Consider the following 25,638-nt stretch of genomic DNA (forward strand, 5'->3'; position numbering starts at 1 on the left):
TATTAAGGTGTGTGTGTGAGAGAGAGATTTGTATGTTACTGAGGAATCTATCTATCTATCTATCTATCTATCTATCTATCTATCTATCTATCTATCTATCTATCTATCTACCTAAATAGTGCTAAGTAAGGTTTCCTGTTTTTTGGGGGTTTTTTAGAGCTTCTTTTGGGCTTGCTTCTTCTATACAGTCTATGCTTGCTCCCACAGACCTGGTTCTTTGTTTGTCTCGCGAGATCTTGAAAACCCACTGATTGTCCCGCATCTTCCACCCGCATCCCTGAGCTGCTGCATCCCCTCTGCATGCTCTGAGACACGCTTTCCCGGACAACACCATGCGCAGAGCTCTGTAAAGCCGGGATCCTTCTTCTATGCAACGTGCTCGCCTGGTTTTGCAGTAAAAAAAATAAATAAATAGTGACTTTCGAGTCATTTTATTAAGGATATAATAATGATGAGGTAAGAGCTTCCGGTCGCCATTTTTCCCGGTTGTTTCACGGTTATGGGGTGAATCTGCATGGGCATAATGTAGCCTTAAGAGTCGCTGTTTGGACGGATGCTGGTAGCGATATGTTCATGCCACACTGATGCTTATTTGTCGGGTAGAAAATAGTCCTCTGATGGGTATGTGAGGTAGTTTATAGCTGGAGGCTGTTGTTGACCTGCTGCTAACTAACTAGCCTTTTGACTATGGCCAAGTTGAGCTAAGTTAGCATTTGTAGGGATGATAAACGATAATATATCGCTCTCTAATTAAAATGACAAGAAGCATGATAGGGTTGCTTCTGTCTGTGCAGTAGTCCTCCAGCAAGTAGTCGGTGTTAACGTAGCAAACAGCTAATGTAACCTACCTGTAAAATGGCCTGGTTGGGTCGCACTTAGCTAACGTTATTGGTTCATGTTAGCTGGTACAAGGTGAAATTAAACAGTCTCGTACTTTTCGTGACACAAAGTCGACATGCAGTGATGGACTCTTGCTCATTACAGCATGTGGCTTTTATAAGTCACGTTAAATATGGAAAGTAGACATCATTAGCTGGGCTAATGCTAGCTGCCCGGTCAGGTCTCATCATAACCATGCCTCATCCTAGACAGCAGCCCAGAATCAGTGTCAATCTACTTTTGCTGTGAAAGCCAACCTATACATGTAAATATGAAAGTATTACAGTTGATGCTGATTTAGAGGACCTGACATACATATATAAGTTGCACGTTGCACTGCTCTTGACATTTGCTTTAACCTTACATCAAACACGTATTCCCACGGGAGTAACACATTATTGCAAGCATTACATGTATGGTTATTATAAATCCAGTCTCACTGATGTAAAAACAATCAATAGGGCCTATCAGCATCATCTATGTCTGATGATGGTGTGTGCAGACTGCAGCCTCCCCACAGACAAGGACACAGATACCACAGATGTAGATACACCTGTACAAGCTGTTTGGTGTTCATATGTTCTTCAAATGAGAAATTGCCTGGCATCACCTCTGTTGTCAGCTTCTTTCAGTATATATCACTCACAGACATGCATATGTATGTGTTTTTTTCATATTAAAATGTTAATAAGGAATATTAATAATGTGTTATAGGTGTATTAATGATCAATTTTAAAGACAAAGTTAGTGGTCTTTCAATGGGATAGATGTCACAACACAAAATAAGTACTAAGTTGTGCTAGATCAAGGTGACATTGTCTTTTTTTAGCCTTCATTTATCCCTAGATGACTCTTGTATCAGCACTACACCTGAAATGAGCAAGATAAACCCCCTGTACACACCATCTTGTACATTTGGCTGGCATGCAGTCAGTTTTACTGCAGTAGTTGGCTGCTAAGTACCCAGCTCTAGGGCCCTTTAAAGTCAATGTGGGGATATTAAAGGCTTACATTGTGGCCTGAAGGCATTAAATATGTCTTTCTGCAATTGAAAAGAAAAAAACAGCATTTTGCTTGATCTACATTGTAGACAATTACTGTACTTCATGACCTTTGCATGCTACACTTGATTAGGCTGTGCATTTTGCCACCGTGAATAAGAATGCACAGTAACCTTTTCATGTGATTTTGCGAGTAAAGAACTTGACAGGGCCCCAACATTTTGTTCCATGTTCCATCCCTTTTTATGTATGCTTTGATTGTGTTTCACGTGACAATTTCTAGGCTAATATTGTTAGACGTGTTCCTTTCCAATATTCAGGTCATGTTGTGCCTCTGCAGGAAGCTAAATTGGATAGTTTGAGCGGCAATGCGCCTCATGCACCTTTCTCTTACAGGCGTGACTGCGACCGGGACAGAGAGCGTGATGAGCGGTCGAGGGACCGTGACCGGGACAGGGATTGTGTCCGTGACAGGGTGAAGTCCTCCGGGGTGCCCAACAACCCAATCGCAGGCAGTGGAGGCTTCTTTAAGCAAATGCCCTTTCAACAGCAGATCAACCCCTTTACCAACCTGCCCCACACACCACGCTACTATGAGATCCTCAAGAAGCGACTGCAGTTACCTGTCTGGGAGTACAGGGAGAGGTTCACTGACATCTTGATGCGTAACCAGTCCTTTGTGCTGGTAGGAGAGACCGGCTCTGGAAAGACCACCCAGGTAGTCAGAATTTTGGGAACTGCTGTAATACCAGCACATTAAGATGCACTTAAGTTGTCAGCTGCCTCTTAAATCACTTTTCTTTTACTCTGACTTGACTGATATGCGTCGGTTTAAATGAAAAATAGCAAATCTCCAATAAATTGGTATAATAATAGTAACACAGAAAACATGGTGCAATGACCAGATGATGCATTTTAAACAGTTTGTCTCTAGAGTTGCAAAATCTGTAGTTGTTAAGGTTATTTTAAGTTCTTTAAAGACCAGGGTTGTCTGTTTTTAAAAACATGTTGGAGAGATTAGATTAGAGTAAATCACTGATTGAGCCTTGGCCTCCTCCTAAGGGGAATACAAAATATCTTCCAAACATAGCTTGTTAAATTAATAGGGGGGAATTTTGTCAGTGCTTTCTGCCTTGATGATGCTAAAAAAAAACAACATGCACCAACTCTGAAAGATATAGAACATGTTCACCAATACAGTGGCTAAATCTGTGAGAGGGTGTGTGCTGCAGTACATCTATGGATTTTTAAGGACCTGCGGTGATGTAGTAAGGAAAAGTAGTCAGTGATGCTTTTAAAAGTTTAATTATTTACTGTTTATTGAAATTTTGAGTGTTTAGTATTGTATTTAGCCAGAAAAATAGCAGGAAAGTACACACTGCCTCACTCAGTTTGCTCACTTTGCACTTAGATTTTTTTTCTCACAGTTTTCAGGGAAAACACATTTTAAAACAAACTTTCTTTATGCCAATCACTTCTTGTCTTGCAGACAGAACAAACAATACAATCAGCACTGGAAGGAAACTGTTCCATCAACTAATGCAAATGCAGCTGAAGTATCAATTAAAATCATAATTATAAAACAATTGCGCAGCTCTACCGAGCACAAGTGATGATCAGCATCAGATCCTGTAAGTGCTAAAAACATATTTTTAGTCTGTCTATGAAATGTTTACCTCTTCCAAACCTGTAATTTTTGCTCTTCTGATTGGTTGACATTTCAATGACTGGTAAGATTTGAATCACCTCTTAAGGGCAGTCATCTGAACCTCAAGCTTAATATAGTGGAAGTAAGATGCTCTAAATCGAGGCTTCTCTTTGCAAGCTGCCTCTTGTTTTTAAGCTGGAAGTGAAGGGCTCCCAAGTGACCATGTTAGCTTTGCAGGACATGGGAAACTATAAACAATCTCCACAAAGCAGTGCTATGCAGTTATTTGAGGAAAACATGTTTTATTGCAGTAGTACAGGAACAGAGATATTAGCATCATCTTATTGAACTTATTGGGCCCAAACATCTCTTACCAAAGTTTATAATGCAATAGGGTGTGGCAAAATATAAAATAAATAATCTGCTAACAATAGAGGAGTCATGTCATATGGCTCAATGATATTAACCAACTCGTCAGAGAGAGAGAGGATAAAATATTACAGTAGGAAATAAGAACTAGTGATTCAAGAACTTTGCAGTCAAACACTATTCCCCCTTTTTTATTCTACTTTTTAGAAGCACTCTCTTCAGTTCTAACACCATCTCATTTGTCTGTCAGATCCCTCAGTGGTGTGTTGAAATGGTGCGGTCAATGCCGGGACCAAAGAGGGCAGTGGCCTGCACCCAGCCCCGGAGGGTGGCAGCCATGAGCGTCGCCCAGAGGGTGGCTGACGAGATGGATGTCATGTTGGGCCAAGAGGTGGGCTACTCCATCAGGTTTGAGGACTGCAGCTCTGCCAAGACTGTGCTCAAGTAAGACGGCTGTTTAAAAATCTGACTATGTCTCAGCTCATAGGAAAAAACACACACATGTATCAAGAGGAGTAGATAAGAGTAGGAGCTTATCTTATCACTTTAATAATCTAATGAGGGCGGGTTATTGCTTTAATTTGAAGCAGTGTGTTATTCAGATAATTGTGGTGTACATGGTGATAAAAACCTGCAGCTCCTCTTTTCGCCCAGGTACATGACAGATGGAATGTTGCTGCGGGAGGCCATGAACGATCCCCTGCTGGAGCGCTACGGTGTCATCATCTTGGATGAGGCCCACGAACGCACATTAGCCACAGACATCCTCATGGGTGTCCTCAAGGAGGTGGTCCGCCAGAGGCCTGACCTCAAGGTATAAACAGTCCACTTAATTATCCTAGTCATTTAAATGTAAAGTAAGTCCTGAAATCTTAATGCAACTAGCTACTTCTTCTGGTTAATTGGCGTCTACCTCCAGTTTTATTTAGTTTTACTACTGGGTTCACTATTGAAAGTATTCTAGTGGTCTGATTTGTCTCCACAGATATGTCCCAGTTAGTGCCAACAAAACATTGTTAAAGCCCTAAATATTACTCCCCACCCTCCAGGTTAAGCTTAGTGACAGCCAGTGTTTATGTCCCTCTTCTGTCACTCCTCCCTTCAGTCACATTTTTCCTGACAGTGTCCCCATGTTTGACAGCTGTGTATCTGCTGAGGAAAGAGAAATGTTGCTGTTAGGCTCAGAAATGCACATCTATTCTGCGCCGCAGCGCTAACAAAGATTGCTTCCAGAGTCAGCCCCAATTTAAGCCTATCAACCACAGGAGAACACAGCAACGTGTCGGTTAGGAAAGGGGGTGGGGGGGTGGAGCGTAGAGGCAGGCAGAACATTTATAGCCAGACTGTGCCAGACATCATTCTCATAAAGCAGATGGATAATGACTAGTTGTTTGTCAGTGTGGAATCAAAGGTTAGATTGTTGTTGGTGGACTGTTAAATGAGGTCTAGGTTATTGGGAATGATCATCCACCCAAACCCCTCTATCTCCTTCATCCCGATCCCTTCTCAAATTTGAAAGTTTAATTTGCCTTGATTAAGAGCAATTATGATGCCTCGCAGAGCGTAAAGCGAAATGCCGAGATGCTGGCCCTTGAAAATGTTTGAGAGGGGGGAAAAATGGGAGACGCGTTTCCCATCAGAATCCTAATGCACTCTATGTAATGGCTCTGGAGAGAACACTGTATTCCCAACATCAGGAATGAGGACTGTCGTGGCTCTTTGTAGGTCAGTGACTTGGAGTCTAATGCCAAGTTCTGAACACACTTCATATTTTTTCCGTTTTGTATTATTTTCCATCCACTTAGTATGTGTCTTTATCACCCATATCCTGTATTATCATCAAGCCATATATGGAATGTTACCTCATTTTTCACTTGAGTGTTCACTCCCATAATTAAGCCTGTCACGATAACCACTTTTGTTGGACGATATCTTGTCCCAGAAATTATCGCGATAAATGATATTATTGTCATTTGAAGACTACTAATATAATGATAATAGCATAGTAAAGCAAGGCGGGCCTGGGGGTGGGATTGGAGAGATTATGTCCATATATCATACGATAAGTCAATATATAGACATCATGATGCTAATTATATTGTTGTCCAATAATTTGCCTAGACATAATCACTGCAGTCATTTACAGTCTGTTGCTTAGCCTTTTATCATTATCTTTCCCGTCACCTATTCTTTGAATATATTGCCCGTTACATACTCCTTTTTAATCTCTCTCTATTCAGGTCATTGTCATGAGCGCCACGCTCGATGCCGGTAAGTTCCAGGTGTACTTTGACAGCTGCCCATTGCTGACTATCCCTGGACGCACACACCCCGTGGAGATTTTCTACACGCCCGAACCGGAGCGTGACTACCTCGAGGCCGCCATCCGCACTGTGATCCAGATCCACATGTGTGAGGGAGATGAAGGGGACGTTCTGCTCTTTCTCACCGGACAAGAGGTATAACTTCCTAGGTTTTTAATGATGGGGTTTTTGGTTTTTTTTTGCAACTGTTGCAACCACAGCCATAGGTTGCGGTTTTAGATTCATCATCATTGTGGAAGATTTTTATTATTATTATTATTATTGAGGCCATTTGATTACCCAGCCTTACGTTTCAGTTTACAGGACTGTCATAATTCATAATGGTTAGCTGACTAATGATTTAGCTGAATTTTGTATTGGATCTAGAGATCACATCTACGGGAGAAATAGACTTTCAAAAAAACCTGTGCACGCTGATCTAAGCTTTGTTTGTGTTTAATTAACAAGATATCACCTCTGACTAAAAGATGTGGAGTCAACTGAACAGCATGCAGATTCTACTGTGTTCACTCTGTCTTTACCGGCTGAGTAGCTAACGCTAACTAGCAGCTGTCTGTAGGTATCAGACTGATCTCTTGTCAACACAAATGCGAACGGCGCATATGAATTAAAGAGCAGACTTTCAGTTTCTGCCGTCTGTGCTCACGCTGATCATTAAAGTAGATCCTTCTGACTAAGTCAAAATGGCAGGTACTGACGGTCCATGTGCTGCTGTATTAGATAGTCATCATTTTTAAAACAAATTATGTAGAAGCTCTTGTTAGTGATCAACTGTTGCGAATGTTGGACTAAAAATACCCAGGATGAACTGAGAAGACCTTTTATACAAAATTAGTAGTTATCTTATGTAAGTGAGTCAAGATTTGAAGGTAATCAATTCTGGACATTGTGAATCAAAAGAGTAAAATTAATTAATCAAAAAAGTAATTATCATAGCTGTCTGGGTTTTCTGTTTATCAACCAATCGTTCAATAAATACATGTTGAATATTATTTATGTACAATTAAGATTTTAAACCCAAGCAAATATTTTATACACGTCCCAAAGTTAAAAGTTACACACGCTGTCACATGAACACATGCACGTCTGCACAGGAAATGATTAATAATTGCATAATTCAGATAGTTAATAAAAGATGTTAATGCACGTGACTGCGCCTGTTTGGGAACCACCAGGATTTGTGCAGCGAGGAGAGGGAGGAGGAGGAGGGAGGAGGGTGGGGGGTGGGGGGGTGGACAGCAAGGAGTGACCCAGATTCTGCCCTTCCCACGGATCTCTGAAATTAAGTCATTTATTATTTTTTTCCCTCCCTGCAAATGTTGTCCACTGATGTGTAATGGAGGGCAGGGTTCATGCCCAAAATGATGAATTTGGTCACAGCTGGGTGGACACACACACACACACACACACACACACATACACACATACACACAAAAAAAAGCACCAACAAATGTTTCAATCTCCTGATCATTGGACAGGAGAAGCCTGTCAGAGCCAACAGCGCCTGTGCTGCTATGATTATTCTCTCACCAATCCGACAAAACGCTTTTGGAGACCATGTGATTACTTGTGGTCGAAAAGGAGAACGTAACCAGTGTGAACAAGGAACAAATTGCTCCGAGGATTTAAATGACACGTTAGACTTTATCTCAACATTTACACTTTAGTGTCACAGTACAGTTCTTTGATCTCGAGAAGGAATCTACAAAAAGAATCTCACCTTGTGATTTTTCTGGCCTCTATCCCTTGTTGCGATGGGTTTATTAGCAGTAATGATTTGTCACTCAACATCAGCTGACTGTTGCAGTACACCTATGTCAGATCTCATTTGCCAAAGCGGGATCAATATGCAGCTTGTTACCAAGTCACGGAGGGCACGGTGTTTGAAGTAGCTTCCTTTGAGGGCTCGGTAATTGATTTTAGATTTAGTGGTATCCCGCCTGCTCAGATGACCAGAAACACGATAGCTGCTCCTTTTTATTTTGAATGTGTCAAAGTCTGGTGAAGTGTGTTTAAACATTTTCTGCAGTTTAGTCGTAATTTGTTGATTACATCTAATTGCACCCATACCCCCCCACCCACCCACCCACCCACCCACTCACCTCCATCCTCCTCACACTGTGTCAAGCTAAGGCATTACTGAGAACACTCCATCGGTGAGTTTATTATCACCCCCTCCTAATTGGGTTAAAGAAGTTAATGTGTGGTAGGTCTGGCAGAGATGGGTGTTCAAAGGGTGCTGCAGCACACCCCTCGAGCGCTTCTTAACCTCTTCAGTCTCCCAGCAACTTTGATGTAGACTAATGATTGGGAGGCAAATCCATGGCAACACTATAGACTCCTTTTTATCTGACGTTTAATTTATAAGAGACGAAAGCAAAATGCACAGGACTCTCTTCCTCCTTCTTACAGAGTTTTTTTTTTTTTCCTGTGAGATATTCAGCTTCAACAAACAAATAGAACCGAAGCACCAACTCCAAACAAGAAAGTCGAAACTTATCACAGCTGTTGAGCAAAGATAAGTCCTAATATTTAAGCTTCCCCCTCAGCTGCTAACATCAAAACATGGGGATTGGAGGAGGAAATGGGGGGGTGTTTGCAAGTCAAGAGGAGTGCCTAAATGTGTTGGTTATTAGCTTGGCTGTAGATTGTTGCTTCTGGGGTCGCAGGGAGAACTGGTGGACAGGTTCCCAACACTGGCCAAATGCCCCTGTGTGTGTGCGTCTGTGTGTGTGTGTGTGTGTGTGTGTGTGTGTGTGTGTGTCTGTGTACACACCCACATACACACTCTGTCTTCATATCCCTAAGGGACAGACAGCCAGCTTGCTTCCAGCGCTTTGGCAAAGAGGTCCATTTTTTTCCTCGATGGCAGCTGCTGCATCCAGAGGCTTGATAGGCTATTAATACCCAGGCTAATTTTACCAATCCATTCAGATTTACCGTTTTCCACTTGTCAGTGTGTTGATTAAGAGGCACATGGCCATCAGCGGGGTTTGACTTAATGCAACCAACAAGGGGACAAACAGGGCTAATAACACACTTGCAGTCCAGAAGGAGAAACAGGAAACATCACCGTGGTACTTTCTCATGTCAAGGCAAGTATCACTGGCTTGACACAGCAGTATAAATTAAGTCAGTCATGCTTCAGATGATTTAAGCACTGTATTTTTATTTATTTATTTATTTTTTTAGAAGAGGAAACGAAACTATGAGACATTTACAAGCTGTTTTGTTTGGCCCACTAAATAATGAAAAGTATGCATAAAGAGCGTTGATGTAACGCTTTATCTGTCCACAACCACCAGTAAAATCACTTGTTTGGAATCAGCGAGCTTGTGCATGAGCAACCTTGTGACACCACCCTCCCCACCCCCCTTTTGTAAAAGTCGCTGCATTGCTGCCATGGGCCTGCAGGTGGTGCAACAGTACAGGCTGTAACGTGACACATAAAGTAACCGCTGCTTCATGAGAATAAAATGATATGTTGTTAGGAAAACAAAGAAAACGGTTCTTAACAGTGGGAGTTACTATAGCTGTAGTAGCCGGTTCTGTTGTCTGTGGCTGTACCAGCAACAGTGTAAAACACAAGTATGAGCAGTTTAATTGTGTGTGTGTGTGTGTGTGTGTGTGTGTGTGTGTGTGTGTGTGTGTGTAGAAGAGGGTGAAATAAATCAAGTCTATGTTAATTAGCTAAGCGGGGGGAATGCCTGTGGAATATGTAGATTTAATATAGGCCCTTTGAGAGCGGGCCCTAGCCTGGTGCTCACTATCATGCTTATTTTATTATTTTTTTTATTCCTGGCGCTACTCAGGTCCTCTGTCTGTCTGCCAGCCCACCGGCTCTAGAACGTTCAGCTTCACTAAACTGATCTGCCATGATTTGCCGCTGGTTATGCATCAGTGCTGCAGTCTCATCTCACATTCCCCTCTACAATGCTGCACTGTGGAATAATGAACCCTGTTTGAGTCTGTCTGCCTCTGTGTGTGTGTGTGTGTGTGTGTGTGTCTGTGTGTGTGCCTTTAGAGCGTGCGCGTCCATGTTTTCCATGATTGCTGCATTTGACAACAGAGCCACAGGGAGCTCAGCAAAGCATACTGCAGTCCAGGTTTAATTTCCTCCGTCAGATGGAGCGATAGTGAGAACAAATGTACTGTAGCAGGGAACCACGGTTTCCCCGGCCTCCTCCCCTCGCCTTCCCTATCACCCAGATACGCCGCCATTGTTTATCCAGGTGTTGTTCAGAACCTGTTAGATTCTTTGCCGTTTTCACACTCACACACACACACACACACACACAAGTGACGCCCAGGTTAATTGTTGTGCCTCCATCTTTCAGGAAATCGACGAAGCCTGCAAGCGAATCAAGAGGGAGGTGGACGACCTGGGGCCTGAAGTCGGTGACATCAAAATCATCCCACTGTACTCGACGCTGCCCCCGCAACAGCAGCAGAGGATCTTTGAGCCGCCCCCACCTAATAAACCAAATGGCGCCATTGGAAGGAAGGTATAAGTGCCTCGCCGCTATAAAAACATACTCAGAGGGGGAGGTTGAAGCGGGTAGTTTGAAAGAGAGGGCGAGCGGAACGAGAAATTGAGTGGAGTTGATTCAGAAAGGACAGATGGGGGAATAAGGTGGGTAAAGGAAGAAAGCTGGAAGGTAGGGACTGAGAAACTTTTTATTTTATTTTTTTCCCCCTCCTTTCCTCAGCTTTAGCGCAGAACTGACTCACACAACATATGCTGCTTTTGTCAGCATGCGATTCTCTGCTCTAAATTATAACTGGGGTATTACTCACGCCCTCTGAGCCTGAGGAAAGTACTTTATTCTCAGTCATTTTTATCTTTCCACTACATTTGCACAGGCGCCGCTGCTGCTCAGACAGGAGGCCTCTGCTGTCTGAAACCACGTGAAAAGGTGCACCAAAAAACAGGACTTCTTCAATCACTTTAATCTCAGCGGAATGGATGATCCTCTCATTGATGCACACACTAGACAGTTCCTCTCTCGTTTTTGTCTGACTCTTTCTATTCAGATGGGCCAATCACCAGAGTAGCAGCATCACCAGCGCTGCCCCGCTGTTGGCCAGCGATCTGACAGAACATCAGAATGTCACCACTGCCAGCGAATGAGCAAACATTCACCCGCGGCATCTGATAGGGGACAGTGTTGATGAATGAGTCATCGCTACAACCCCTCTAATTGAGGCCGATCAGGCTGACATACGAGCAGCGAAAATATTTATGGGCTGTCGAAGTTAAACACATTGCAAGGCTTTCAAAACGCAAAAGTATCATTTGACACGCCTTAAAATAGGGATCAAGTCTGTCTTCAAGTTTAGATTTCCAGTGCGGCACATGCTGGGGATTTCCTTTACAAAGTTTGGATCAAACATTTGACTCTAGCCCTCTTTCCCTTTTACTTCCTTGAGTTTGTGTAGTTTCATCTCTTCAGGCTTTGTGTGTGTGTGTGTGTGTGTGTGTGTGTGTGTGTGTGTGTGTTGCGCAGGCTTAACAGGCTCAACATTTTCAGCAGTTTGATTACCCAGTGATGGATAAGATCTTTTTTTAAAAGTTCAAATATTCTTAGTGTTTGCCTCTGTTCAGAGGGATGTTGACATGAATCAGGAGCACTGTTACACAGGGACTAGTATGAATATTACTTGGTTACATACATAGGTTTGATGTGATAGATCTAGGAGGAAAGCAGTGATTTTCAAGTGTGATTGAGCTTCTTGGATAGCAGCGGTGCTGCAGGTGAGTATCATTAAGCAGCTTCTACCTGATTCCCATCATTAAGCGAACTCAGGAAATAAAGCGAGTGCTGTGCTCAAATTGCGACCCCCGCAACCCCCGACGCAACTGATGCCCCCCTATTTTTACCTTGAGATCAATTTGTCAGGAGCTCGTTGAATTGGTCAAGGTGGTCTCGAAAGTTGCCGTGCTCGAAGTAAAATGTGCTTCTCCTCCATGACTGAGAGCTTCATTAAGTGAAAAATGCAGAGATGTCACCCAAGCCAGCCCAAGAGGAAGTAGTGAAAAAGAATTAAGGTTCGACACGTTTGCCGCCACGCATGCTAACGACTGCATTAAGAACCCCTCAATTAACATAAAGCACTAGCTCGTCATTTATCTGTTTCTTGAGGAAAGCCACTGATCTTCCTTTTTTTTTTCTTCTTCTTTTTTTTTGAACAGTTTAATCATTTAGAGCCAAGGCAGCAATTGACTAATTACAAACAAAGACTATAATCTCACTTTGCTTTCCAGCGTGTCGAAGATTGTCTCAATAAATGTGCTGCGATGAGTCTTCGGTTTGTTTTTAGCTTTGTCACGTTTGGAATATTCCCTCAAATGTCACTCGTGATTCTGCCTCATATCCATTTCAATGAGCTTTGAACGCGGACGCGTCAATGCTGTCGAAGGCACGTTCTCCTTTTTCCCCAGTCAGAGGAAGGCTTTATTTGTCAACAAGGCTCTGTTCCCCAGCAGGGAATGTGAAAGATGGCTCGCGTTAGCCATAGTACTTGCTCTTCTGCAGGTAATAACCCAGAAATAACATGCAGAGATGATGCTCTAATGATATTACTGATGAAGAAGCCAGGATTATCCAGTGCAGCAACAGACTGGAAGGAGCCAGCCTGCATTCAGTGTAATGGCCCTAGCCTGGATAATCCTTCAGAATCAATGAAGTCAATGAGGCCACCCATATGATCATGAAATGTGAGAGGGTGTCATGTGTGGCATCTGCTGGAGCTCCGACTGTGTCCCAACACGCAGGACAGTGGCAACCTCACCTAGTCCATTTTTTAACCAGACTTTGAAGCACTCCATGCTTTTCATTCCTCGCCGGGAGGCTGGTCGCTGGCATATAGTGTCTGTCATGAGACAGTGTCCGATAGGCCAGTCTGTCCTTTTTTTTTCTTCTTTTTTTTTTTTGGTCAGGCTCTTTAATTTCAAACTGCCACAGTGTGGTTAATCAGTTTCACAAAGATATGATTCCTCTGTAGCTTGGGGACACTCACAGCCCTTTTCCACTGCAGGAACTTAACTACCTGTAACCTGGGGCTCCCCATAAACTAAACTTTTAGGAACCTTGTGAGTCTTTGCTACTATGTTCTTTCATGCATTTTCACTCTATTTTACAGCCCAGGATGTTTCTGACATGCGCCATTAAAAAGGCAAAAGCTGGACAGACTAAGTCATTTTATGTGCTGTTTGGTAGGAGATTTAAGCAAGTGATTGTGAGACTGATAATAGTGTAAGAAGAGGTTTTGAAAAGATATAAATAATACACCTGCAGAGATTGAAGGGCACAGCAGGGGCAGGTACAAGATGATCAGTGGCCCAAGCAGATGTCCGCTCTGTCAGAACATTTTATAGTTTTTCATTTTTCTCCAACTGTGATCTTTATTTTTGAATTAATCATTTTTTCATCTTTAAAAAAAAAACCCCAAAACACCTTTTTTGTTTCTAAAGACTGCCTCCAGCTGTCTCTTAGCAGCCTCCGCGGTTCTTCCTTTTTTACAGCAGTGGTTCTCCTGTTTGTTACAGATTCACTAGTGAATGGTGGTTGCTGTTGTTACAGCATGGTTGACAGCACTGCCAGCAACCCCCGGATAGTACCTGGAAGAAAAGATTTAGTAAAAAGTTAGTCTGAAGAATGCATCCTCAAAGCAAAGCAGGGAGCAGTTGAAACTAATGCAGAGCCCTTAAAAACAACCACATGTTACATTTAATTAGGATACCTCTGAACCTAAACCTTCATATAACACCACGAGGCAGGCTGTTATTTACCATTTTCATTTGTCTATCAACATTAAGCAACTCACATTTGTTATGGTGCACTAATGCCAATCAGATCTACCCAGCAATTCATCCAAGAAATACATGAATAACAACCCAACCGTTTGCCAGATACTTCATATGGGGAACGTGTCTTTCGACAGGTGAATTACCCGAGGTCAAGGGCTGAATGAGGGGGAAAAAGGCCCTCCCTGGCATTAATAACTCAGCAGTCAGGCATTCTCAGGCTGGAGAGAAATCCTCGCTTAAAAGGTGGGATTTAAAAGTCTCTGAGGCTCACAGCTTGAAGACAGCTGAAGAGGCACAGCTACAAAGGAAGTGTGTCAAGTGTGCAAAATTGGTTCTTTGGACCTGTATCAGCAAAGACTACAGAGAACTGTTTGGTTTTGTGCTTGGCATTTTGTCATGAAGACTACCAAGAAAGCAGACCGCTACCACCAAAACGACTGCTTAGGTCAGCCCACAGCGTGTTCCTATCTTAGTAGATGTCGAGCAAGTGAGCAAGTAAAAGAAAGTGTAGAGAGGCATTTTTTCTCCCCAACGCCCACTTGTATATTAAGCTATGACATTGGAGCGGCAGCTGCCAGCGGAGCGGGCCCACTCTGCTGGCAACTGCCAGACCAGTCGCAGTCTGAAGTACTGTGATGAATGGAAAGGGTTTCTCCGGCCAGTCGGCTTCCATTGTTATATAAGGAGAACTCACCCTAGTGGCAGTCAGGGTTCGCGTGCGAGCAGCTGCAAATCTTTCTTCTTCTCCTCCCCCTGCCTTCCTCCCCCTCTTTGTGTATACGCTGACAGCAAGACAGCCATAGGGTGATGTGACTCATTTGAATTATTTTTTTTTTCTTTCTGATTCAGCTGTCATTTCTCATAGACGGCCTTGCTATAGGGGATAATTGTGATAGAAAAAGATCTGAGACTGAGATGGTGCGTGTTCACAGTTTCCCCACTTGCCTTATTTTGAAAATCCAAATAGCTTCTCATTTTGGTTGTTTTTCTGCTACTGTTCCTGTTCTTCCACCTTTTCATAAAGACGGTTAACAATAATGACTGCCCTGATGCTAGAAATTGCTGCCATACCAACCTCCTGCAACACCAAGTATTAGATGTATACTGTTAAATTTCTGAACCATAATCAGCTTACTGTGTTATCAGTGTCCTATAACTTTCAAAATGTGTCAAACCAAAATTGCTGCAAACATTAGCAGGGCCTCTTGTCTCTGACGTTTGAAGCACAGCTTTATAAGAGGCAGCATTGCGTAGCACACAGCAAGAGCCAATCACAGACAATGAGCCATGCACAGTCGGCATATCTGCAGCGCTCCAAATTTTCGAGGCATTGGCTCGGGTTCACACGAGAGATCTACAGCAGCCTTTATATTTTTTGGGAGGGGGGGTGCTCGCTCGCTCACTCTCAATGTCTTAAAAAGCAGGCCACCTGAGAGGAACTATTACATCAACTATTTTCTGTGATTTTGAAAAGCTGTGGGAAGAGATGTCCAAAAGAGGGAAGCTGACATCTTAACAAAACCAACAGCGGGCTGAGGACAGTCAGGCAGACCCCCAACCTCACAGACTCACGCAGTCATTCACCCACGCACGCACACACAACAAATACATAACAGAAAAAAGCCAGAGGGAAATGCATTTGGATTGGACATTGAGCACCAAACCAGCTCCCAGCACAAATGCAGTTGATAGCACATTGAACATGATTGCAGAAAATGTTATGGCACTCTCCTGTTGGGTCACATCAGACTGCTTGTGTACAGTTCACCACAGTGACATTTCTTCTTCAGTCAACCTGCTCACATCTTTCAAGTATGAGAAAAGCTGAGGTCTGCACCTGTTTGACTCTCTTTCTAACTGATTTCTGAACCGCTCCACAAAGTTCTGTTTGTTTAGGTGAAAGTGTCACATTATGATTCTTCAAGGCACTTCAGTGTGACAGTCCAAATTTAGTCCTGTACTTCGGTGTGTTACTGTTTCCCTAGAAGAATTTACCTTTATTCCTAAAATTGTTGAGTCTGTATTTGAGAATGTGGGAATGTAACTTCCGAATAAATGATGATACATGTAATACGCTTCAAATATTTTGATGTTTGGCTTAACAGTAGAGTTTTGTCATTCCTTCCAGACACCCCCCATGTAGATCATTTCATAACATAGCTGGTCTCATTTCCACAGGTCGTCGTGTCAACAAACATCGCAGAGACGTCCCTGACCATCGACGGCGTGGTGTTTGTAATTGATCCGGGATTTGCCAAGCAAAAGGTTAGCTTCTCTGTCAAACACACACACACACACACACACACACACACACACACACACACACACCCTCTGCCTTCTCCCACTACTCTTTATCTGCTCCGATCATCTGCCTCTGTTGCCTGAGAATCCCCAGATAAACACAGCAGTGCACACCTGACAGCGGCAAAGATGGAAAAGCCAGTTATTTATTCCTCTGACATTTCACCAGCCCGGAGCCAAGTCATACACATGGCGCATGAAGAGATTATATGTGCACTATGATGGATTTTGTGTATGTGTTAGTATAATTTTTTTTTTTGTTAGCTACTGTGTATATGTAGTGTATTCTGCAATATGTGTGTCAACTACTTTTTTTTTTAACCCTCCACAAAAAGCTAGATTTAGCGTTAGTCTAAGCTCTGATTCTTCTTTTCCCTCTTCCTCTCAGGTGTATAACCCTCGTATCAGAGTGGAATCGCTTTTGGTGACGGCCATCAGCAAAGCCTCAGCCCAGCAGAGGGCAGGTCGCGCCGGACGGACACGCCCGGGGAAATGTTTCCGCCTTTACACCGAGAAAGCTTACAAGACAGAAATGCAGGTAAGAAAACCACAATCAGGAATTGCACAAGTTGTGAAAACAGCTGATTCTCATGTACATTCTTCAGGGCTGTACTAGTCGAAACATGAACACTTTTTGAGTCTGTCTGTGTCACAATCTCAAGGATTAACTTAAAGTCAGTAATATCAGAAAAGGCAGAAAGTGATTCACCCACTGTGATCACCACTCCTGTCCATGTAAGAAGCCATGTATGGACAGTTTTTGGATTTCCGTCCAGTAAAAACTGTCAAATTAAACAGAATGCTGAGTGATCAGTGCAGAGCTGCAGTATGGAGCTTGAACACAGAGCTCCTACTCATGCTATCATCTGGGCTTACAGTGCATCATGACCCAAATAACACGTCATGTATTGATGTTAACAAGCGCTTACCAACGTGGGTTTATTTATGATTCAGTGCAGTTTAGTAGCTATGAAACAATGTATAGTTAATATTAATAATGAGCTTAATTTATTCGAATATTAAAAATGATAAGGAATAAAATTTGAATTGGATTATAGAGCAAGACTGACAACACTTTTTCTTCAATGCCACAGGCACTGTGCATTTCTCCCCAGAGAAGCCTTTTGACTGAATTATGCAATGTTTGCTAGTACTACATACTTTTCTGTTCATTTGAATTATAATTTCAAGAGCTCAGTGCGAAACCACACTGCCTCCACCCTTCTTCATAACCTGTGCTAACGACAGAGCCACCTTGTGACAGATGAACCTGCAGAGGCCCAGTTCTCCATTTTAACAGGCTAATTCTTTCACGTCACGCTGAGTGGCAAAGGGAATTTTTTAAACAAGTTAAATAGCCCTTCAAATGCCCTAGACTCACGGTCTCTGTTCACGTTGACATATGAGCGATGCATGAGGAGATAAAAAGCACCCTGACTAATTCATTTTGAATTGTTCCTTGGGTCCCTCCTTGGGTACCTTTTTTTTTTTTTTTTTTTTTTTTCTAACACAGGACAACACATATCCAGAGATCCTGAGGTCTAATCTGGGCTCAGTGGTGCTGCAGCTGAAGAAGCTGGGTATTGATGACCTGGTGCACTTTGACTTCATGGACCCACCAGGTTAGTGTGCAAAATGTACATTATTTTGAAAGTATTTAAAGAGGAATTTCATTGTTCTTCACATTGTTTTGCTTTGCATTACATCCTATAACCATGAATCTTCAAACAACAAATCTGCAAACATTTAGATGAACTGTGGTTGTTTTAATGTACAATATAAAATCTGGGTTGGCTGTGTCACTCGAGCTCAAGGGGGGGGTAGAGGTGGCAAAGAAAAGATAAAATGATCTGGGCACAATCAAATACTGCAGACTGAATGTTTGGAGATTTGAGGATAAGTGCTCTGACAGGCATGGTCTACACAGTTAGCAGTTTTTATGAGGAGTGTACTTTAAGTTAAGAATATTTCTGTTGAAGTGGGTAAAGACAGTTATGTGTTCAGTTTCTTATACATCTGAATCATGCTGAGTTTTCCCTCCAAAAAAAGGCCTCATCTCATTGAGGTGCCAACTTATGGCGTTCTCCATGAGAGCGTATGTTCCTACATCTTCCCAAGGAGACCACCCCTCCTTTTTCCCATCCTTAACCTCCCCCATTCCCCCCCTCCCTTCTCTTTTTCTCACCATAATATAGTTTTCATCTCACCTCTGAGATTAAACCCATCTCTCCCCGTCCACTGTGGCAAACGCCATTTTGAGAATGAAATTGGTTACATCAATAGTGGCGCTATCACCTTGGCTATTGCCTTCTCTTTATATTCCTCCAGTGAAACGCGACTGACCTCCACCACCATCCCCAGGTTTCTCACAAAACGCGAGGGGTAAGCGTCAACATATCGGATTGGCCTCGGCCGCCGAGGCTAACTGGGAACAGTGGGGCGAAGGGATAGGGGGAGGATTACCCTTTTTTATTTATTCGATCCACCGGTGGCGGACAGAGGGCCTCCTAACTAGCGCCTGAGCACATTGGAAGCTGGAGCTAGTTCAGTGAAATGAATGAAGTCTTTGAGTCTGTGCGAGTTCCCGGACAGGTGCTTTATAATATCTAGTTACAGCGGATCAATTTTGATACGCCGTGTCAAAGGCGCACCTCAGTGTGAATGAACAGGTCAATGATGTGTGATGGAGTCAAGAAATGGAAGACGACGACTTATATTTTAGGTTAAGTTTAGTTGGAACTGCTTTGTTAATCAGGGTTTTTTTTTTTTAAATCCTAAATGTGTTTCACAGTTAAACTCTTAGCAATAAAGCAACTGTGTTAACTCTGATGAAATTAAAGAAAAATACTTTAGCACCAGCGTCTTTCTTTCCATTTAAGCTTGTCCATAATGTTAACAGAAACCTTGATTTCTCCCTTTTTTACTGTGGAATGCCTCCCCCCTAAATAATCCAGTTCACCCACCCCCCTCCCCCCACCCTCACCTTCTTCCTCGCTCACTACAACACAGGAGCGACAGTGTGAGCCAGCCAACCAAATGGAAACTCCAAAAGAAATCAGTAGCGATTTACACACAGTCTTGGCTGGGTGGGATTCATTTGCCTCGTGACATTTTCAAAGAAGTACCTTTCAGAGCCAATGCCGTTTAATGTACCTTTAGCCTTTCGTCTCATTGATTTGGCCCTTGGTTAATATATCGGATTCTCGTGTGTTGAGGCAGTCAATACTTACTTTCTGATGAGCTGCGTTGTGTATAGATTGAATTTCCACACTGGTTCATCATGCTAGCAGTACTCTGGAAATCAGATTTTCACCTTTTGTTCAGCCCCACACGAGCCGTCGGTGTGGTAAGCAATCCAGGTCGGCACTTACTTTTTGTTTAAAAAAAAAAAAAAAAAAAAAAGTAGCTTTGATGCCCCAAATCAATATTTGTTAATCATAAAAAAATGCCTCCCTGCTGTCTGAAATTGAATTTTTTTTTGGAGGAGCACTTGAGAGAAATGAAAGTGAGCACGGCAGCCGGCGCTTGAAGCTAATTTTCAGTTAACATGCAACTGGTCATTAGGCTTCAGCTCTCGGGAGCCAAAGGTCAATAATTGCATCTGGAGGAAAAATCTTTTAACCAAACGGTGGAAGCCTTTTGTGTTGAAGCATTAAGTAGAAAGTTCCCCTGTAATTGCATTAGTTGTTTAGGATTGCCCGAGCGGAGGATGAAAAATGAGCTCTGCCATGATTACTCCTCCGCTAAGTTGCTGTCTAGCGTAACTCCAGCCATCACATACCAAGAGACTTCTAATTTTGATTCTCCTCATGCTCCCTGCCACCATCCCTGCCCCCCCATCATCCCCACCACCCTTTTGTTTGAGTGTCTATGTCTTTTCTTAACTCACATTTGTCTTCCATTAAAGGTCCGAGTAGAGCAGGTGTTGCAGCTCTATTGTTTTATCAGCTTTTCTCTTTCGCTTTCTCTTTCTTGAAATACTCCCAATCTGACACTGTGTTAGTGTTGGAGCTGTTATATAAGGTTGATCAGGTTGCAGATATTCCTCATTATGGAACCATAAAATTAATCTAGATTATGTTACAAAAAGCAGGATTATGCCCAGCCAAACACTACTGAACCACATGATACTGATTGTTTCCCTCAAAGCTTTAGGCTAAAATAAATCCCACATTGTTATTATTATCATTTTATTTTAATTTTTGCAGTGATAGTTTTTCCATGATTTTGAACGTTATGCATGTTTAGCAACGTTAATCATTTTTATAAATAAGTAAACATAATTTTTAAATGCCCAGAAAAACTACTTTAACATTTTAGCTTTAGCCCCCTAATGTTTAATGCTAAAGTAGACCCACTTATTGTTTAGTGTTGAAAGTGAAGTTGCACAAGCATGAACATGTAACAACAGAGAATTGATCAAACTTGGCATACATGTGTGTGAAAGAGCTCCACAATGTCCTTCTCAAGTGTTGCTTTGATCAAAGAATGACAATGTAGCAAATGGTGTTATCTCTGTCATCTGTGTGTGTGTGTCTGTATGTATGTGTGTGTGTGTGTGTGCGCCCCATGGGCTTGGAACGTTTTAATGGCCCATCTATCCCATTCTGTCTCCTGCAGCCCCAGAGACCCTGATGCGAGCCCTGGAGTTGCTGAACTACCTGGCGGCGCTCAATGACGACGGTGACCTGACGGAGCTGGGCTCCATGATGGCAGAGTTCCCCCTGGACCCCCAGTTGGCCAAGATGGTCATCGCCAGCTGTGAATTCAACTGTTCGAACGAGGTCCTCTCCATCACTGCCATGTTGTCAGGTAATGCTCAGGGCTGGCCCACTGTGTGGGACTGAGCTGCTACTCTTTCCATTCCCTGTGCTCATGGACCTCGCCTCAGAAATAACTAAAGAGCATGAAGAAAATACACAGAGCATCTTCTTTAAAATCTAAATGTATTTGCATTCTTTAACTTGTTTTTATATTTTAGTTGTAAGGATTTTAATTGGTCTGTTTAACTCAGCTAAAAAATGTGGAGTGTTAAGTATAATTTAATAGAATGTATGCCCTCATTAACATATTATTTACTTGCATTATCAGTATGAACAATTTGAACCCCAGAAGTGTTAATCTACTTAGAATCAGTATAATATGCACCTACTGAACTTAACTACAAGGCAAGTAGAGGATAAAGTCAGCGGTATCAGCTATTATTTGTGAGGAAGGGGAAAAATACATGTCTGTACAAAACGTATAGGTGTAGCTGGAACAGCAGCAGCGTGCTACAGCAGTAATTGCACTTTAGGCTTGCCAAAGCAGAATGCTGCTCATTGAGATGAATCTTGACGCCTTTGAAGGGACTGTGAGGGTCTTTGAGAGCGGGGAAATGGATTTAACTAGCTGTTTTGGACGTGGTGTGCACTTAAAGCAGGTGTTTCAGGATGGCAGTTTTTTTCTTTTCTTTTTTTTTTTTTGTTTTTTTCTTTTTTTTGTGCTGAGTTCATTAGAGTAAGCAGCAAAAGTACACCTGAGAATGGTGCCGCCACAGCAGCAACCAACCATGAGGCTCAATAAACACCGCTCTCACCCATTAAACCCACAATCAAGAGTGTTTGACGTAAAGCAATTCAGAGCGAGCTCACAGATGGGGGAGAGGGCAGAAGCACAGTCCTCTGGGTAAATTACACCACTGTTTTATCTTTCCTCAGTGCCAGGTAGGATGCTTGTTTGGACTGCGTGTCATCATGTACTGTATATAGCATCATCAGCACGGAGAACCCCCCATCCTCCACCCCTTCCCTTTGACCCTCCTTCCTTTCCTTTTCCAACATAAGCACTTCACAGTTCAAGTGTGCCCTGTGAAGTGTCTCTGTGCCTCTCTTGAGCTGAGGCCTCGTTCCTCTCTGTGGGATTTGCTTAACTTATCCCTATGGGCGGCTGTGTTGGGGCCTATACCAACCTTGTTTAGTCCCACAGTGCTTCGTCCGACCCACGGAGGCTAGGAAGGTGGCCGACGAGTCCAAGATGCGCTTCGCCCACATCGACGGAGACCACCTGACGCTGCTCAACGTCTACCACGCCTTCAAACAAAGCAAGTGGCCCCCCTCCGAAGCGCACGTATTTCACTGAAGGAGGTTCACTCTGTCTTGATTTGTCCTTAACTAAACTGACCCTTGTCTCACACAGACCACGAGTCCAATCAGTGGTGTTATGACAACTTTGTCAACTACCGCTCACTGATGTCAGCGGACAACGTACGGCAGCAGTTGTCCAGGATCATGGAGCGCTTCAACCTGCCGAGGCGGAGCACTGATTTCACCAGCAGAGACTATTACATTAACATCCGCCGAGTGCTGGTCACCGGCTTCTTCATGCAGGTTATTATTATTATTATTACTACTACTATTATTTATTTTGTCTCCTATTACTACTTCAAGCTAATGTCGGTCTTTATTAAACCCCTCCCTCATTAAAAAAAAAGTGTTTTCATGCAAAACATTTGTACTGAATAAAAACAGAGGAGATTTATTGTAATGAATAGCCGCCTTTTAACATGTACACACACACACAAACACACATACACACATACACACACACACACAGAGCAGCTGCTGTTTTAAACACATAACAAGAAATCAAGTCAATTTGTTTTCGCTTGAAGAAACATGGCATTTTGCAAGAAGCCATTTTCAGGGGTACCTGAAACAAGCAACCTGACAAGTTGAATTATGGTGTTAATATTTAAATATTTGTCAACATTAACCTTTATCTCGGAGACAAATTTGCAGCTCATGTGCGAGCATTCGCAGCGTTAGAGATCATGTCTTTGTTTGGAAAGGCCTTTATTGAGACTGATTGCCTTGGTTAATCACAACAGCCTCTGTCTGCTTTACCAGGTATTGGATAAAGTCGAGTAAAATCACTCACCGTGCAGCTAAAAGCAAGTTAGCCTTCAGCGTCAGGTTGCTTTTTTTTATATATATCAAAGCATTAGCAACATAATTAGATTTAGAAAGATCAGAATAGTTAAAATACCTCACCTAAAAGCAGACATTAAATAAATCACCACTAAACACTGTAAATGTTTTCTTTCTTTCCTTTCTTTCTTTCTCATTTCTTTCCCGTAGGTCGCTCACCTTGAACGCACCGGCCATTACTTGACTGTGAAGGACAACCAAGTCGTACAGCTGCACCCCTCCACTGTGCTGGACCACAAGCCTGAGTGGGTGCTCTACAATGAGTTTGTGCTCACCACCAAGAATTACATCCGCACATGCACCGACATCAAACCAGAGTGGTAAGTTGAAGGTCTAGCTCCACGTTGCAGGAGGTATCGTGTACAACATTATCAATTCAAACTATTATTACTCATGTTTTGGGATTTTAAAGTTTGACTAGGAGATATTTCTCCTTTTTTTTTTTTTTTTTTTTTTTGAACATGAGTACCGCATTATTCCTGGAGATGCTAGCATAATGCAGTCTGATGTCCTGTTGTTGATCATGTACAGATACATGGGATCTGATTGGGTCTGTGTGTGAATGCCTATGTGAAACACCCTGGATATTTTACACGCAATCTCTTCCTGTTTTATTAGCATAACTTCAGTCTCTGTGAGTCAATAAAAAATGTCACTTCTTATTCAAACTTAAATAAATAAATAAAATAGACTCATGTATGCTGTTGGTGAAACTGCATCAAGCTCTACTACCTGCGCGTCTCTTTTCTTTTCAATTCCTTGTTCAATTAAGTATCAAATTTGTCGTGCCCGCGCCGGTAGTCGCCATGTGAATATGGAAGAACTGCGTCCTCCCACAAGTAAACACTGAAGACAATTTTTCTGACTAATATTTACTCGCTTTTTCTTTTTCTAGGCTGGTGAATATTGCCCCGCAGTACTACGAGATGGGTAACTTCCCCCAGTGTGAAGCAAAGAGACAGTTGGAGCGTATCATTGCAAAACTCTCATCCAAGGAATACACTCAGTACTAAGAAGGTTTGCATGGGCTTCAACAGCATCGTCATTATTTGTACAAAGTTCATTTTATGAACTTATTGAGCGCTTGTTTATTTAGTTTTTTTTTTTTCCCACAAAAGACCTTATTTTGAATTCTATTTTTGTCCCACTGTCTTTTAATGTATTTTCATAAGAGTTGATGTTACATTTTAGGACCTTGTCTTTTTTTTTTTTTTCTCTCCAGCCAACAGGGTTAAGCACCAACCAAGAGAAATGTACTGTAAATGACCAGGAATTAGTCCTCAACCATTTCTGTCTAGACATGCATTCGCACCAGATCTGGCACTACAACACAGGGGGTAGAATGACGGGGGCGTGTTGTTTGAGGTACCGTCGGAACAATGAAATCCACTCCAGGAAGTCGAAGTTGGAGTTACAGATTTTATGCATTTAAGGATTCATCAGAAGCCGAAACACCGCGTGAAAGTCAGGCAAGATTTTTTTCAAGTCTGGAAAGTTTTCACAGCGGCAACTGTCTTGTCTTTCATCGTGATGATCATGAGGTAAACCGTTGAATATGGCACTCACGTTGCAAAGAAATCCACCAGGAACGTGTGCTTGCATTTTATATGATTGGCCGCTGCAGCGTGATGTCAAGAAATTGAACCATTCCTCCATTGAAATGAATGGGAAGACTGCTGTTTTTAAGGCATTTCCGGATTTGGTGCGAATGCAGCCTAAGCATGAGTTCTCATATTTAATGTAGATTTCAACATTCCTTCTTCAAACATCTGTAATAATATGTCCCAACTCTGGAGTCTTGGCTGTTGTTCCGCTTCTACTGCTAAAAGGTATTAATCCATGGAGAGAAGCTTTTGATCAAATGTAATTTATACTGTATTTTGATGCAGGCATAATTTAATGTTCTCTTGTCATGGAGATACTAATTTCCTGTCAACCGTTCAACTTAATAAAAATGACTTTGTAATAAAAAAAAAAATTCCAGTGTCAGCATTAAAATAACAGGATAATCTGTGTGTAAACTTTTCACTTAACCCTCACGCACACGCACACACTGAGCAATCACGTCTGACCTGCCAAATCCAACTCGTTTCCTGGCTCTTCGGGGAAGTTAAATCTTCTTACTGGGATATTGATAGCTTCAGAAACAGTTGGAGTGAGGGGGAATGTTAATTACAAATGTTTCGGAACAAGATCAGTGTGAAATCCCTGCTGCGCTCGAGCCTGTTCTGGCTGTACTGCTTTGTGTCAGCGCCTCTCCAATGTGGAAGGTAAAGCTTTGCAGTTTGGAGAAGCATGAATCCTAAGCACTGCAGTGATACAGAGTATAATCAGAATA

General features: G+C 42.4%; 1 protein-coding gene across 1 annotated transcript; it reads left to right on the plus strand.

The window, feature by feature from the left end:
* The first annotated feature begins 364 nt into the window (after positions 1-364).
* dhx15 (DEAH (Asp-Glu-Ala-His) box helicase 15) lies at positions 365-25,260 on the plus strand. The gene is made up of 14 exons (XM_053343346.1): positions 365-456; positions 2,277-2,598; positions 4,148-4,341; positions 4,552-4,711; positions 6,138-6,356; positions 10,559-10,726; positions 16,210-16,296; positions 16,721-16,870; positions 17,846-17,954; positions 20,953-21,144; positions 22,292-22,414; positions 22,510-22,700; positions 23,451-23,620; positions 24,196-25,260. Exons 1-14 carry the CDS (start codon positions 449-451, stop codon positions 24,311-24,313), a joined length of 2,211 nt encoding a protein of 736 aa, XP_053199321.1. The 5' UTR covers positions 365-448; the 3' UTR covers positions 24,314-25,260.
* Positions 25,261-25,638: the final 378 nt, after the last annotated feature.

The sequence above is a fragment of the Scomber japonicus genome, chromosome 22 (assembly GCF_027409825.1).
Source record: "Scomber japonicus isolate fScoJap1 chromosome 22, fScoJap1.pri, whole genome shotgun sequence".
NCBI lineage: Eukaryota > Metazoa > Chordata > Actinopteri > Scombriformes > Scombridae > Scomber > Scomber japonicus.